Here is a 16,086-nt window from a genome sequence, read left to right on the forward strand (position 1 = left end):
ATAAACTTAAAAAAATAAAGTAAAGCAAAAGAACTTAAAATCAAACAAAAGGAAAGTGAAAATAGTAAGAATTAGGTAGAAAAGCCTTAAATATATTGATATTTTTTGATTCAAATTAATTAAGATTAAGTGATTCAAAGTTTTTATTAAAATAAATGAATTAATTTTTGACTCGCTATTTATTTTTAAAATATTTTATAACCTACAGGATTTAGCATTAAATTCACTTTGCTTATTTTCAATAAGAAATTAATCATTAAATCTTACATTTTTCTTGTATTATTTAATACACTATATTTATTTTAATGTTTTGCATTATCAATTGAATATTCATATACACTATTAATGGTACATTATTTAACTATTTTATATTTTTACTTTTTACTTAATTTAACTATTTAGATTGTAACTTTTTATTGTCATTTATCATATAAAAGAAAAATAAGAATAAACAAACACATTGAGTATTTTATATATAAATATATTTAGTTAAAAAGGCTTAAATGTCTTTTTTCGTTTTATTATTTGATTAATAATTAATTATAGGTAATTATTTATATTAATAAATGCTTTTGTAATTTTATGGAAAATTAAATTAATTAAGAAAAAGGTAAAATATTATAAAAATTCATCAATTAAAAATTAATAAAATATTTTGACATTTTTTAAAATTGCTTTCAAATAAAACAATACTTAACAAAATAAAATTAAAATTTAATAAAAATCCATTTATCATAAAGTGAATAAAGCAAAGTATATGTTAAAGATGTTTAATAATAATTTGAAATGAAAATGTTATTTATATACTTATTTTAATTAAAAAATAGATTATTAATTTAATTTATTTATTCTTTTATTTTAGTTTAAAGTCTTTTTAAGAATTTATCAAAATATTTGACACCTTACAGCATTTAGATAAGCAAAAAATTAGATATATTAGGTAAAATTTAAATATATGTAAACTAAAAGGAGATTTTGTCGAAAAGATATGAAGTAACTCGATTTCCTAAAACGAGTTTATAAATAGAAATCATTAGCTGAGAGAAGAAGAATTCTGGAATAGAAAAAAAATTAAATTTATTAAGCAGTTTTGAAGATAGTATAAATAAATAAATTAATTAATTTTGATTAAAATTCTTTCATAATTATATTTAGATTATGTGCTTACAATTTGAAAATCAAAACTAATTATTTTATTTTGTGCGCTAATTTGATTGCTATTATACTCATTCCAAACTAATTTAATTACAAATCTATTCATTTATCCTAATTTTGTTTATTTTTCAAACTATTTCATTTGTTTTGTAAAAATACTAAATTAACTAATTACTACGAAATACATGTTTTACATTAATCTAATCTTTTTCTTTTTTTGGTCTCCCCAAAAAATCTCTGTCTGTAAATTAAAAAATTGATGCAAAATAGATTTAATATTAAATTATGTGTGATCATATAATAAATAGATTCTTTTTACTTAAATTACATACATTCGCTAATCAAATTAAAAACAATTCATTAAGTTAAAAATGCATAAATAAAATTAAATTAAAACAATCTTGATAAAAAATATTGGAAAAGTGAATTGAAATATGAAGTTATTATTTTCTTCGTCTTCTGGGAAAGAAAAAGTACCAAAAAACTTAAATATAACTTAAAAGAATATTTTTGGTAATTCTGAAAACTAAGCTGTTGTTTTTTAGAATTTAAGAATTGCTGTAGTCACTGCTTGCATTAGCACCGAAAACACTGAAGTGATTATAAACCCTTCTAATTCATCTCTCTCTAATACGACTGGAATCAGTCATGCAGTTGTCAATAAAGGTATTTTATTTTTTATATAAATTTTTTTTTGATTTCAAGCAAATTAAATATTTTTGTAAAATATTTGATGGAATACTTGAAAGGAAAATTTATTCCGGCTTTAAAGGATTTTAATTCACGATAAATTTTATGATAAATCAAGTAGTAAATGAACAAATTATTTTTAACTTTTTATGAATTTACGATGTATAAATTAATATTTAAATTATCTTTATATAATAAAGGAGGAAAGAAGCTTATTGCTGAATGCAATTAAATAATTTAAAATTATGGTTAAATCGAGCCAGGCAATGCAATAATATCATCTGCTGGTGAATTGAATTGTAAAAAAGTTATACATGCTGTAGGTCCTTCGATTTTTTAAAATTCTGAAGAGGCTGAACTTTAACTTCGCACTGCTATTTTTAATTCCTTAAAATTATGTGATTTGTACTAGTACTAGAGTATTTCAATACCAATAATGAGCTCAGGAAAGATGGTTGGATTTTCCAAAGAAAAGAGTGCTATGATTATTTTTAACTCTGTTATTGAATACATTCTAAACAATTCAACAAATATCAAGCATATTCGCTTTACCAATCTTGATAAATCTATTTCTGAAGTTTTCACAAATCTCCTTATCAATTTTTAAAAAAGATATGTATAGGTGCTTGCTTCCTAAAGAATGTAACAAGAAATCATCATTCCGAGATACAGAGTATCATTAGAATCTAATTCATCTAATTCTTCTGCAAGAAATAGTTATGAATAATGAATGATAAATTAAAGAATGTAAAAGTCGATTTTTACATAAAAAATAAAGATAAGCATGTATCATTAGCCTTGATCAGATATGTAATAAACAAAATCGCTTACAACTTCTTGAAAGTGCAAATACAAAAATAAAAAATCTTTAATAAAAAGTTAAACCAGCTTAACTTAAGCCAATAGAAAAAAGTAAATATTTGGTATATAAAATAGAAAGTTTTAGATAAATTGAAAATAAAAGAAAAAAAAATATAAAAAATCTAGCTTTAAAAAATGTTTAAATAATAACAAATCTTTAATTAATTAAATTATTTTAAATAACAAATTCTATAACAAAATTTTAATGTATTAATATGTGTATATATAACTATTTATCCAGTAAAAAAATTAACAAATGTTTAAAATCATACAAAATGAATTATAAATATTGTTAGATAGAATATTTTTTAATAGTAATCAAAAATAGGTAGCCAAATAAGGTCAATTTAGAAGAATTTAATTTTTTTTATTTTACAAAAAAACCTTCTTAATTTTATCTAATCTAATCAAAATCTATCAAAATGCTTTGTAACTTGATATAAAAGCAGCAATTAAAACTATCCCAATCCTGTTTTTTAAATTAAAATTACACATTCCTGTATTCATAACAAAAAAAATAGTTTTTTATACATTGATAATAGAATTATCTAAAATTTTTATATCAAGTAAATTTAAATATACCATTACACATATTTATTTTCATTATCTCAAAAGTTAATTATCATAACTAATTAATGATTAACTAACCCCCTTTTTTAAGTAATTCTAGAAGGGAAATAATTGTTAAACGAAATAAGTATAATTGGGGGAGTTTTTGTATTTTATAAATATTTTACTTTTTTATTTAGTTTATATTTACATTTACTATATTTTCTTTAATAAAATATACTTTTTGCTCTTTTAAAAGTTAAAAAAAAAGATTAAGAAAGAAAAAAATAATGTAAATTCTATCAGTTGATTTTAAAAATACTACTGTTGATTATAGTTTCTTTACTCGCTATGAACATAAAATTTAATTTATTAAAATAAGTATTTAAATAAAATATAAAAATGGAAAATTTATAAAAAAATAAAATTAGCTTAAAAAGAAGTAGAAAAAATATAAAGATGAACAAATTTTATTCAATAAACAATTTATATTTGTTTGCTAAATACAAATAAGAATAGTAAAAATTTCATACAAAAAAGATTTATTCTATTTTCATGGCAAATATAGATAGAGGTAAATTATTTTGGTTTCATATCAAATAAAGGTTGTGATAATAATTATTATAAATCCAATTATATAGACCTTTTCAAAGCCACAAATAGTTAAATTCTTTGAACTATTGTTTATTGTATCATCGTAAGCTTTCTTGCAAATATTATTATTTGATTTAATGTAATCTTATGGACATTAAGTTAAACACTTGTCGTTATATAGGACCTATTATTAATAATATACATATTAAATATTAGATTTAATAAATATTAGTTACTTTTTCATTAGAACAAGTTGAGCATTTGTCTGCTTGATAAGAGCATTACTAACAACTATCAGAGCATTTTAAACAAGTGTTAATTCCGTTAATTTTTTAGCTATAATAACCTGATTTACATTACTAAACGCATAAATTATCTTGCAATGAGAAGCTATCTTAGCATTTAGAACATATTTTAGGGTTTTTAGGGTCTTGGCATACTAGGCAAGGAGAAAAGCAATCACCCTTTAACACGCATTGTTAATTATCAAATAAATAATATCCACTAATTTCATCACATTAATTGCACTTTAATTAATTTTAACAATCAACACAACCTTTCTAACAAGGATAACAAATTTAGCTTACAGGATCTAAATAAGTATTTTTTGGGCATTTATTAACACATATACTATTCTAGTAAAGAAAATATCCAGATTCGCACATTTAACATTAAGATTTATTAATTTAATCACATTTTTTACAAGGAAAAATACAATTTGTGCAAATCCCATCAGTAAGTCTATACCCAACAGCACATTCATTACAAAGGTCTAAGTTAGAGCATTTTACACATCCATCGCCACATTTTTCACAAAGTTTGTTATTTTTGTTTGCGTAATATCCATCCCCACACTAATCAGGTGTAACACAGTTTTAATTTATTAAATAAAAACCAGATTTACAATCAATACAGGTTTTAGAAATAGCTGAACACTGATTACAGTTATTAAATTAATCACAATTTTGAGAACCACAAATACCTTAATTTAAAACTAGTCCTATAGTACTATCACATTAAATACATTTTTATGAGTTTTCACAATTTAAACAACCTGAACCACATTTTTTACATTCTTAACTCAAGATATCACCATAATAACCTGTTGGGCATTAATCTAAACAATTTCCTGAATACAAATACTTATATAATGTGCATTAAGTGCAGTTTTTTTACAGGCTTTGAGATGAAGATGGAGGGCCATTACACTATTTGCAAGAAAAATCACATTATTAACACTAATTTGTTTTAGTATCTCCAAAATACCCATCTGGACAGCTTGATCTGCAAGTCTATTATAAAAAAATTAAATTTGTTAATTTAAACAAAAAAAAACTAAAACAAATTTATTTAAACTATTTACTTTATCAGGATTGGCAAAGTTACCGTTTGAACAATTGTTAACACAGCTTCCGTTTTCATAGAAGTAATTACAAGAAATAGAACAATCTACTCCAGTAAACCCTTCTGCACAATGACATATTTTATTTATGCACAATCCATTTGAACTACAGTTATTTACACACTGCTAATTATTTGAGCAGAAATAATTAAAATTTTTAGGGCATTCTAAGTCACCAATTTTTTTGTTATTGTAATTAATAACTTTAGATTGGCCTGGCTAATTGCATTCAATAGTCATATTTAATTATTTGATAGTTATAGTGATAGTTGAAAAATCACTAGAACATAATGACTCATGACATCTGCTTTTAGAACTAAAAGAGCCTAACATTCCTGGTTTAGTTAGTGTTGACATAATGCAACGGCTATTTGTTGAATAGCTTTCTAACTTTAAATCAGTTTGCGAATTATTTTGATTTGAAAGATCGGTACAAAGCATATTTGAATATGGCTGAATATAATAGCAGTTATCTGAAAATCCATCATTTATTCCAACTCCATATCCATCGTTTGTCAAAGAACATCCTTCAACTGAAGAGGAAGATACAAATTCTTAAAAATTAGCTTTATTACTACTTTAGCAGGCCTAATTATAAAAATCACAACCTTGATTTTTTCCCCATAAAATCTACCCAGCTATATTAATATTTACATCTCCCCAAAATCCTGTATCTTTTAATAAAGCAATAGTAAATTAAGAAAGAGTTGCACCAATAGAAACTTATTAAGCAGTCATTAATTCATTCATTATTACTGTCCTTTCCCAATGAGATCCAGCAGATCCAGAACCTCCCTAAAATACAATAAAAATTATATTTAAAAATAAATTAAGTAAATTTGTAAATTTTGTCTAAAAGTATGTCAAAACTTAAACATGTTAAAATTTATTATAAAGATTATTAATTCATGATAAAGAAGTTCATTTGAATCTATTTATATTTGTATCAATATTAATATTAGTAAGTTAAATATAAAAATCTTTAATTGTTTTTCAAAAAAAAAAAAAACGAACAAAAACATAATTCCTTTATTTATCAAAAATTATCATGATACGCTTAATTATTTTTACTATTATATTTGGCTAAATTAAAATATTTTTGAAGAATAAATAAATATATCTTTATTCAGATAAAACAAAAAAATAATTATTAAGAAGATAAATATTTAAAATAAAAATAATAGTTAGTTAAAAAATTTAATTTTACCTGATTCTCGATTTGCATACCAATTATCTAAGAACAGTTGTAATGCTTTCTAGCAATATCAGTGACATTTTTTGAAGTAAGGATAAGAGTTTTGAAACCTCTTATGGTTTAATATGTATTAATTTTTGAGATTCCTGATAATTTATATGGTTTTTGTGTATCAGGATCTATCCAATACTGCATTGAATCACTTGAAAAACCTAAAACATGAATTATTTCATGTAAAAGAACTTATAAATCAAGTTAAAATTTAAAAGAATTTGGGTTAGTGTTTGTTAAATAGCCTATATTAAATGAAACCCTTCCAAATGTTGGTCTTTAATAAACAGGATTCATAAAACATGATGCAGCATTTGCAAGGGCACTGCTTCCACTATTAAAATAAATTATATATAAATTTAAATCTGAATTTTCCACTCCTATCTTCTAATCATTGATAGGGACTGCTATGTCAATGCATCTTAAGTTACTTCCATATATATTATTTCCTGTGAGAGGCTTGACTTTTATCAGCTTTGTGATAAATTAAGCTGCTATCTTTGATATTTTTTATATATAAGCTTTTTACTTATCTGTAATACCTAGCTAAAGAGTATCAAGATAACTAAAATCAAGGGTGACTCTTATATTTTAAAGGTCTTAAGAGTTTTAAAGTTTCCTTAAGTTGTTTTGATTTTGATGATTTGGAAGGATACTATTAAAGTATTATTAAGAGAATTCCTCTTAAAATCTTTTAATTTCTTCATTACTATCATGCTAACATTCACCGATAATTAAAGGGATAATGCATACAGTAAATACTAGCAAACTTTAGATTATTATTTTCATTTTTAAGAAATTCAAATAATATTTCTTTTACAAGTATAATAAATAATTAAATTATTTCTTTGAAGGAAAAATTTATGTTGTTTTAGAATATTGAAAAGAAAGTTTACAATCTTTACAAAATTTTTTAGCCATACAATAATAATTTAGAAATTTCATTAACAACATTACTCAAATTAATTAAAAAAGTATGAAAATTTAAAGTCATAAAAGACCAGTTTAATCGTAAATTAGATATTAAACCTACTATTTTAATGCAGAAATATAATTAATCCTAAGTATCATTTTCTAATATATGATTATTAAATTTCAAAATTATGATACATTTTTATCACTTTATTTATATTAAAAGTAAACCTATGAGAAAGAACGAAGAAAAACAATATCCTTAACTTAAATTAAAAATTAACACTATTCTGAATTTAAAAAAAATTATTATCGACCACATTTATTTGTTTTTAATTTAGATAATTTTGAGGATTATTGAATATTATTAAGTTTTCAAATAAATTTTATATATAATATAAAATTGTTTTATTTAAAAATTATCAGAATTAAAATTTTGATTATTCTGAGACATAGTATCGAAATTTTAAAAATATTTTTATGAATTAAAAAAACTAGAATTTTTGAATTGATACTAATTAGGTCAACAAAATTTTTTATAATTTCCAAAAATTTTCTTTAAAAATGAATAATATTTAAATTTAAATACTTTAAAAATAAAGCAAACTTTAACTATAAGCTATTTAATTTTTTTGTAAGTTTGTTTGGTAAGGTTGATATTTTTACTATAAAAGAACTTCAGAAAAATAAGTTTTATAAAAATTATTTCAAATTTATAATTATTAAATTTAGATCTAAAAAAAATAATGAAGAAAGTGATTTGTATTGAAAACTTAATAAATTTAATTATTTTAAAATTATCTGATTTTCAAAATGTAATTTTTTTTACTTTGAAACTAACCAGGTTTACTTCATAGTTCTGATAAAAGTGAAAAATATTTTTTTTAATTTCTAGTAAGGATTTAAAAATATTATCAATAAATACGAACAAATATTTAGTTAAATATTTATAAATAATTTAACTAAATTTTTATATACAATTCTTACTAATATTTTTTTTACTTATTCAATATTCTAATTAAATTTATTTCAACAGTATTCTTTATGGAATTTTTCATTGTAATTTTTAAGAGCTTCCATAGATTCTCTAAGACGATCCTCTCCAAGGATAAGAGTAGTTATACGGAAATGATATGTGTTTTCTTCTTGTCTAAAACCACTACCAGGAACAAGGACTATTCCTGTGTTTTCAAGAACATTTAAGCAGTAGAAAAGATCAGGTTCCATTTTCTTTTTAGCAGCTTCAGCAAGGGCTTTTTTACCGAACTTAATAGAAGGGAATGCATACATTGCTCCTTCAACTTCTTGGCAGGTTATATTAGTCATTTTATTTAATGATTCAGTGACAATTTGGGCTCTTCTTTTAAGAGATTCCAAAAGAGCATTTCTTTCATTATTATATTACTCTACAGTTTCAGCACTAGCATTTTAAAGTGTAGGAGGATTGCACATTAATTCAGTAGTGCATTAACCAACAGTGTTAGAGCACAAGAACATTGATCTGAGCTTAATAATTTCTTCTTTGACACGAGAGTCAATGTTACACATTTCAAAGTAACCTCCTCTCAAACCACATTCTCCAAGAAGACCCTTAGAAGTAGAGTGGAAAGAAAATAGCTCAATATTGTTATAAGGATAAGGTAATTCAGAACGAACTTTCTTAAAGCTGACGAATTCCTTGTTAGGAGTGTAGATGTTATCTTAGTAGACTTCATCTGCAAAAATAACCATCTTATGATCATAAGCAAATTCTATCATTTGCTTGATGGTATCGTAGCTTAATACCTAGCCAGTAGGGTTACCAGGGTTGATTACAACAAGAATTTTAGGATTGATGCCATGCATTTTAGCGTCTCTGTGTTGTTTCTTTAATTCTTCAACAGAGCAAGACCATCCCTTTTATTCATCTAAAAAGTAGTGAACTTCTGAAGCTCCTACAAGAGTACATGAGGCAGAGTAGAGTGGATATTGAGGAATAGGAATCATGATACCATCTCTAGAATCAGAAATAAGTACATTTAAGCAAATTTGAACACCTTGACTGGCACCATCAGTGAGGATGATATCATTAACATCTAAAAATTAATTTTAATTAAAAAAATTTAATTTATTTCAAATACTTTATTATTAATTTTTCAATAAATCCTATTCTCTACTTAAAAAAATCATCATTATAATTTGATAGAAATAATTCAAATTTGAAGTTGCTAGTTAGTAGTTTGAATCAATTTATTTTTTTTATTTTTTAATATTAAAATATTCATCAAGCTTGTTAAGTAATTAGAAATTTTTACTTTTTTTAATTTGGCATTTAATTAATCTATTAAATAATAATATTTGCTTCATTAACTTACTTTTCAAGCTCTTTGCTTTTATTTAACTAAATTAGGAAAAAAATGCTATCCTAACTCTTGAAAATTGTCATTTTTTAAGCTAATTTAATATTGAGCTATTATAAAAATAGCAGCAATTTAAAGAGATTGAACTTAAATTTCTATTTTTGATGCCTTTTTATAAGTTAGCTTAGTTTTGAAAAGGTATTTGTCAAATTTTGTTTATCTCTTTTTTGATAATTTATTTAGTTGTTTATAAATTATATTTTTATTTACCTGGTGGGATAAGGTGGTTATCTCTCTTAGCAATGTACTTAGCAATAGATTCTCTAATGAAAATATGACCTGCACTATCAGAGTATGCACCAATTGTAGTACTGCCCATACGCTCTAAATAATATTTAGCTCTAGCTCTAACATCTTTGCTATAGACTTCACTATTAACTAATTCGGGATTCAAAATAGTAGAAAGAACTTGTCTATTAAAAGTGATAGGCTTTTAACCAAAAATTTGAGGGTTACCAATATTACACTCAGTTAATTAATTGAAAGGGTAGTTATGAGAACCTTCTTTGAGCAATTATTTTATTTTTCCTGCACGAGTTGGTACAGTACCTCTTACGGCGTACTCAGCATTGATAACTCTCTTGTTAATATCTTCTTCAGTAATGAATTTGGGAGCTTCAGTTCTTTGTTTTCCTTAATTATTCATGTCTGATCTGTATTGAGCTCCTGTGTTGGCAGAGCTAGCAGCACTGTTGAAAAATCTTACTAATTTTGAAGCTAGTTATCTTTGCATCATGTTTCTTTATTTGTTTTAACTCTATTCAGTATTGTAAATTTTAATTTTTTAATGTTTTTAATTTAATTTATATCTACAATTTAAAGAATCTACAATTAAATCTTCTTAAAATTTGATCTAGTTCAATAGTTGATTGATATCTATTTCAAAGTTAAGTACTTGATAGGATTACCATATCTCTAAAAAGGCTTAACAAAATCACCTTTTAAACAAATTACAAGCTTATCTTAGAAACTTTCATAAAGACATTTAGAAAAATTTATGATCTTCTAAAACTTAATCAAATATCTTTAATTTTTTTATTTTCATTTTAACTTCATTTTATAGACTGAATTGACGCATTCAAATGCAAAAATTCTTAAATTTATCCCTTAGCCTGTTAATTTTTACTAATTAATTTTTTCCAAAAAATAACAAATTATGAGTAATACTTCATATAAAATCTCTCTTGTAAATGCAAAAGCTCTGTTATCACATCAAGATTATGTAAATTTCAATCTAAATAAGTGGGTTATGTTGAATTTTTTTTTGATTAGTCAGCCATTTTTAAAATTTTTAAGTAAATTATTCAAAAAAAAATTTAAAATTGATAAAGTATCAACAGATAATTATTCGTTCAAGTTACAGTTCGAAAAATATATATTTTGCTTAGTAATATTTAAATTTTTTTCTTATTGATTTTAATTACCTCTCTAATTAAATAGCTAAAGATAAAAAATACGGAATAATCAGCTTTGATTTTTTTGTAAATAATATTGTTTATTACCATTAATTTTCTTTGAATTTTTCAGATAAGCCACATAAAAATAATCAAACAGACAGAATAAATTCAAAACTAATTAATTTTTATATCTAGCAAATTACTATCTTAAACATAAGATTATAGCAAACAAAACTTTTATAAACAAGTTCATAGTTATATTAAAACAAATTAATAATTTTTTGTCAATCACTATCTTCTAGTAAATTGTCTAATTATTTTTATATAACTTTCTATTATTTTTTATAGTAAATATCTAGAACTAATTTGAAAAATAAAAATATTCTTAAATTAATATGTGTGACTTTTTATTTATTTAAGATATTTATTAAATATTACGTATTTTTTCTCTACTTATATTAAAAAATTATATTTTATCATATATTATTTCCATTTAGTTTAACATTTTCAAACCTTGACGAATATTAAAAGTCATTTGAATAAAACAAAGAAAATTTATTAAAAAACACTACTTTCTTATTAATGTAAACTAAAAATTTTTAAAAAAATAATATTTTATATCTTTTTTGTTAAATAAATAAAGAACTATTAAAAATAGTTGTTTAAAAATTAAACTTTAAAGTTTTAGTGAAAAATAAATTAATGAAAAAAGCAAAATAGAATTTTTAATAAATAATCAGTTATTAATGTGTTATGTATTAAAAATTTAAATAAAATTTATAAAGTTTTAACTTTTTATGAATGAAAACTTGAATAAGTTATTGCTAAAATAAATAAAGAAAAAAAATATAATAATAATTAAAACTTAATACCTGAAAATTAAATATTGAAGGATAAGTGTTTGAAGATGCTAGTTTTATTATAATTGTATTAAGATGTAGAATGCTTGTTATTTTTATTTAAAATATAAAAATAAGTTTTATAAAATATTATCATCAAGAATTAAAATAAAATAAAAGTGTTAAAATTTAAATTAAAAATAATACCGTTTTAATAAATTTAGTTTTAAAAAAATTAACTTAAATTATTAGTCGATAAATCTTAAAATAAATTCATTTAAATATAAAATAAAGTTTTAGATCATTTTATTTTATTTATTAATTTATATACTATTATCCTATTAAATATACTCATAATTCTTAAAGCAAAAACAAATCATTTTGATGATATTGAATTTGTATTATTAAAATAATTTAGTATAGTAATTAGTTTAATTAAAATTTTTTCTAATTAAAATGTAATTATATTAATATATTTTTATAAATAAAAATTATATATTAATTTACATGTACACTTACTTTAAATTAAAAAATTAAAAATTTTCAAACCAATTTATTAATATAATTTAAGTTAAAAAATTAGATTTTTTAATGAAAATTTGTGATAAAACTTTCATATATTTATATTTAATTAATAAATATTATTTTCCTAAAAAGATTACTCTATTAAGTTTTTATTTTCTAAATATTTCTAAATAAAAAATAATTTTAGATAATTTAGAATGTAATTAATTTAAACAAATTTTATTTGTTATTGTTATTAAATGCAATGTTTATATTATTAGATTGTACTTGTTAAATTAAATGATTTTGTTAATTTATATGAATTGCATGGAATTTTATTCTTAGTTTTATGTGATTGTATCTTTTCAAAGCGTTTGAAAAAGTGGAAGAGAAATAAAAATAAAAATGGAAAGAGTTGAAGATAGTAAAGAAAATTTCAACAAAACGTGGATTAAAATTAGAAAATGAATTTCAAATAGAAGATGCATAGGAGAGAGATAGTGAATGCTTTTTGAAACGAATAGATTTAAATGAATTTAGCAGTAGTATCGCAAATAACTAAATGGCAATAATATCTAAATCTAAAACACTAAATTGTATTTGTTGATAAATGATTAAAATGTAGATGCAAGTACGATAATATGCAACTATTAAACGTAAATAATGACTCATACAATGATACTAGTTTATGGGCTATTTTTTTATGTGCTATTTTAGCTTAATTGCTTCGATTTTCAAGCTATTTTATCTAACTTAGTAGTAAAATTTTTCTCCCTATTTATTATTAATTGATGTTATTTGGTGCATCAGTCAAACCGATTAAAACCTTTCTGAACTATTTAGCCTAATTAAAAAAATATATATAGCTACTTCCTTTGTAATAGTCATATATTGTACGATATTGAGCATTCATCTTTTTTCAAAACCCTTGCATTTATACATTATAATAGTTTTTTTAGAATTAGTAATAAAAAATTCTGAACACATCATTTTTAAGCAATGATATCAAGAATTTTAGATTAAGGATCTTCCTTAAGGTACTTTTGGGCCTTTTCTAAAACATAAGCTTCTCTTTGTTCTTTGTTATTGAGTTTCTTACCACTAGCACTTTAGACAACATAAATATCATTCTTAGTAGTATTGAAACTGCTGCTTACACCAAGGGAATTAAGGAAACCACCAGCTTCAGATTCAGCAGCAGGTCTAACTTTAATAAATTCAGCAGCAGCAGCATCTAATTAATTGACAATATCAGAGGCAAAGTAAGGATTAGTTTCCTTCAATTTTTAAAAGTTAAGTTTGCCAAGTTATTCCCAGCTAACCAATAATCTTTAGTTGAGGTCGTGAGAAAGAGTATAGGAGTCGGGGCATTCACCGAAACCATCAATAAGTTAAAGGGTTTCATCAACAGAGAGTTCAGGGAAAGCACCAACAGCAGCCTTATCAAGTTAAGACCAAAGTGCTTCAGAACCTTGCTTATTAACACCAAAATGGTGGGTAATTTAAACCAATTCAGTTTTTGCTAAGTTGTTAAGGCCGCTTAAAACCTTTTATTCAGCACCCTTCCATAAAGCAGCTTCACTCTTTACAGTCAATGCTAAAATTTCTTTTAATAATGCTGACATATCTTATTGCTTTAATTAATTTTCCTTTCTTTAATATTTTAAGCTTTTTGAATTCTTTTGCCTTCTCTTTTTATTATGAATCTTATTTTATTTATTTTGTTAAGAATACTTTCTATTTTTTAACATTTTTTAATTAAATTGGAAGGAAATAAATAAAGAAGATAGATGAAAACAATCAATAAATCTATGTATTTGCCTTCATTTTTATTAATAAATTGAAGAAAATAAAATAAAATACAATAAAATATAAATTAGTTAATATCACAAAGGAGTAATTTTTTTTCATCAATTATTCTTAATACTTATCATGTAGATTTAAATTTATTATCATTTAAAATTTAAAACAAATATTTTCTTTCATTACAAATTACTTAATTTTCTTAATAAAATTATTTTCACAAAATAATAAATAAATCCCATAAAATTTAAATTGATAAATAAGTATGACAATGTTTAGTTTACATAAAATTAAATAATATAAACAAATATGTTTTTATTCAGTTATGATGAAGAAATTAGAATAAAGTGCATTGCATATTTCAATGGTATATTTTTTTTAAGAAGTGAGATACTTCATTAATGAATATTATTGGTTGATCTGCTTAAACCCAATGACCTGCCTTTTCTATAAATTTAACGTCTTTCTCCAAATTTATATTCTCAAATACTTCTTTAAATGTGTGGATTTGACTTCTACTTACATAGTTAGAATTTTCTCCTGCAATAGCTAATACTTTACCTGGCCAACTACCCTCTATTTTATGATAAATCTTTAAAAATTTTAAAATTTTTACTAAATTGTATTATTTTAATATTTACAAAATCTTAATAATGTTCCACTATTTCTTCAACATTAATTTTCCACTTTTTGCTTTCCATATCAACATTTTATAATAGAAGGTCTGCAACTCTCTTATTAGGCACTATTTCATTAATTCTTTATGTTATTTATTCTGAACTGCTGCTTTATAAATCTAAATGTAATAATTTTTCAAGAAATGATTTCATGCTCCCTACTCCACCTAAATTTTTAATAATTCTATTTATATTCGATAAAAATAGATTGTGCTATTTTATATTATAATTTTCTAAACTCTTTAATTACTTGATTATTCGGATGCTTATTGAGAGTTAAATGGAAGCATATCTACAATAACAACACCTTTAACTTTATTTTATAATTCTTATTTATGTTTACAAAGTGTTGCCATAATAATTTTAGCACCAATGCTATGACCTAAAATGCAGGTGTTGCCTTGAGGCAAATCTAAAATATATTACTTTAGGTAGTTTGTTTGTGTTTGCATATTAAATTTTTATGAATGCCAATAAAGTAAATGCGAATTCACTTGACTACTAATTTTATTATTTTTCACTATTGCACTAAAGTTATTTGGAGATCCACACAGTCCATGAAGTACAACTAAATTATTAACTATGTTTGGTGTCTTGCTCTTTATTAATTGCATTGAAAAAATTTGAGTTTATTTATTTAATCTACTTATGATTTGTTAATTAACATAATATACTGATAATAAAATTTTTATTTTCTGATTAAAAAAGATACTTTTTATTCATATCAAATGCATCCATAAAAAAATTCCTTACAATAAAAAGATAAATTTATCAAAATTTAAGTAAAATAAATTTCAAATTTAGTTAGAAAAATTTTATTTATTTCATAAAATAATTTTTTAATTAGCTATTTAAAATTAATTTAATAAAACTTAAATTATGAATCTTTTAGTTATATTTTAAGTATTAATTGATGTCAAATTCAAATTAGATTAAGGTAAAATTTAGTAAAATAATTCAATTTTATATAAAAATTTTAGAAATTACATTTAAAAATTTATGATTTTTAAGATATAATAAAAAATACATAGGGGTTGGGGTTGGGGTTGGGGTTGGGG

The 16,086-nt window shown here is 22.5% G+C and overlaps 5 protein-coding genes across 5 annotated transcripts; 2 read left to right on the forward strand and 3 right to left on the reverse strand. All coding sequences in view use genetic code 6, as the record gives it.

The window, feature by feature from the left end:
- Positions 1–1,589: 1,589 nt before the first annotated feature.
- Positions 1,590–2,575, forward strand: TTHERM_00302080 (appr-1-P processing enzyme family protein; the record flags this gene model as incomplete). The annotated part of the gene is made up of 2 exons (XM_001024632.1): positions 1,590–1,821; positions 2,046–2,575. 2 exons carry the CDS (start codon positions 1,590–1,592, stop codon positions 2,573–2,575), a joined length of 762 nt encoding a protein of 253 aa, XP_001024632.1.
- Positions 2,576–3,850: 1,275 nt separating this feature from the next.
- On the reverse strand, positions 3,851–7,286 carry TTHERM_00302090 (leishmanolysin family protein; the record flags this gene model as incomplete). Its single annotated transcript, XM_001024633.1, has 4 exons — positions 3,851–4,033; positions 4,086–5,141; positions 5,213–6,046; positions 6,459–7,286. 4 exons carry the CDS (start codon positions 7,284–7,286, stop codon positions 3,851–3,853), a joined length of 2,901 nt encoding a protein of 966 aa, XP_001024633.1.
- Positions 7,287–8,395: 1,109 nt separating this feature from the next.
- Positions 8,396–10,619, reverse strand: TTHERM_00302100 (class I/II aminotransferase). The gene is made up of 2 exons (XM_001024634.3): positions 10,019–10,619; positions 8,396–9,484 (listed from the first exon to the last, which is right to left on the reverse strand). Exons 1-2 carry the CDS (start codon positions 10,542–10,544, stop codon positions 8,439–8,441), a joined length of 1,572 nt encoding a protein of 523 aa, XP_001024634.1. The 5' UTR covers positions 10,545–10,619; the 3' UTR covers positions 8,396–8,438.
- Positions 10,620–13,547: 2,928 nt separating this feature from the next.
- Positions 13,548–13,895, forward strand: TTHERM_000302101 (hypothetical protein; the record flags this gene model as incomplete). Its single annotated transcript, XM_012800166.1, has 1 exon — positions 13,548–13,895. One exon carries the CDS (start codon positions 13,548–13,550, stop codon positions 13,893–13,895), a length of 348 nt encoding a protein of 115 aa, XP_012655620.1.
- A 453-nt stretch (positions 13,896–14,348) lies between these two features.
- On the reverse strand, positions 14,349–14,943 carry TTHERM_000302102 (transmembrane protein, putative; the record flags this gene model as incomplete). The annotated part of the gene is made up of 1 exon (XM_012800167.1): positions 14,349–14,943. A coding segment is annotated over one exon (595 nt), but the record flags the coding sequence as incomplete, so codon positions are not given.
- Between the last annotated feature and the right edge of the window lie 1,143 nt (positions 14,944–16,086).

This window comes from Tetrahymena thermophila (genome assembly GCF_000189635.1).
Source record: "Tetrahymena thermophila SB210 genomic scaffold scf_8254379, whole genome shotgun sequence".
Lineage (NCBI taxonomy): Eukaryota > Ciliophora > Oligohymenophorea > Hymenostomatida > Tetrahymenidae > Tetrahymena > Tetrahymena thermophila.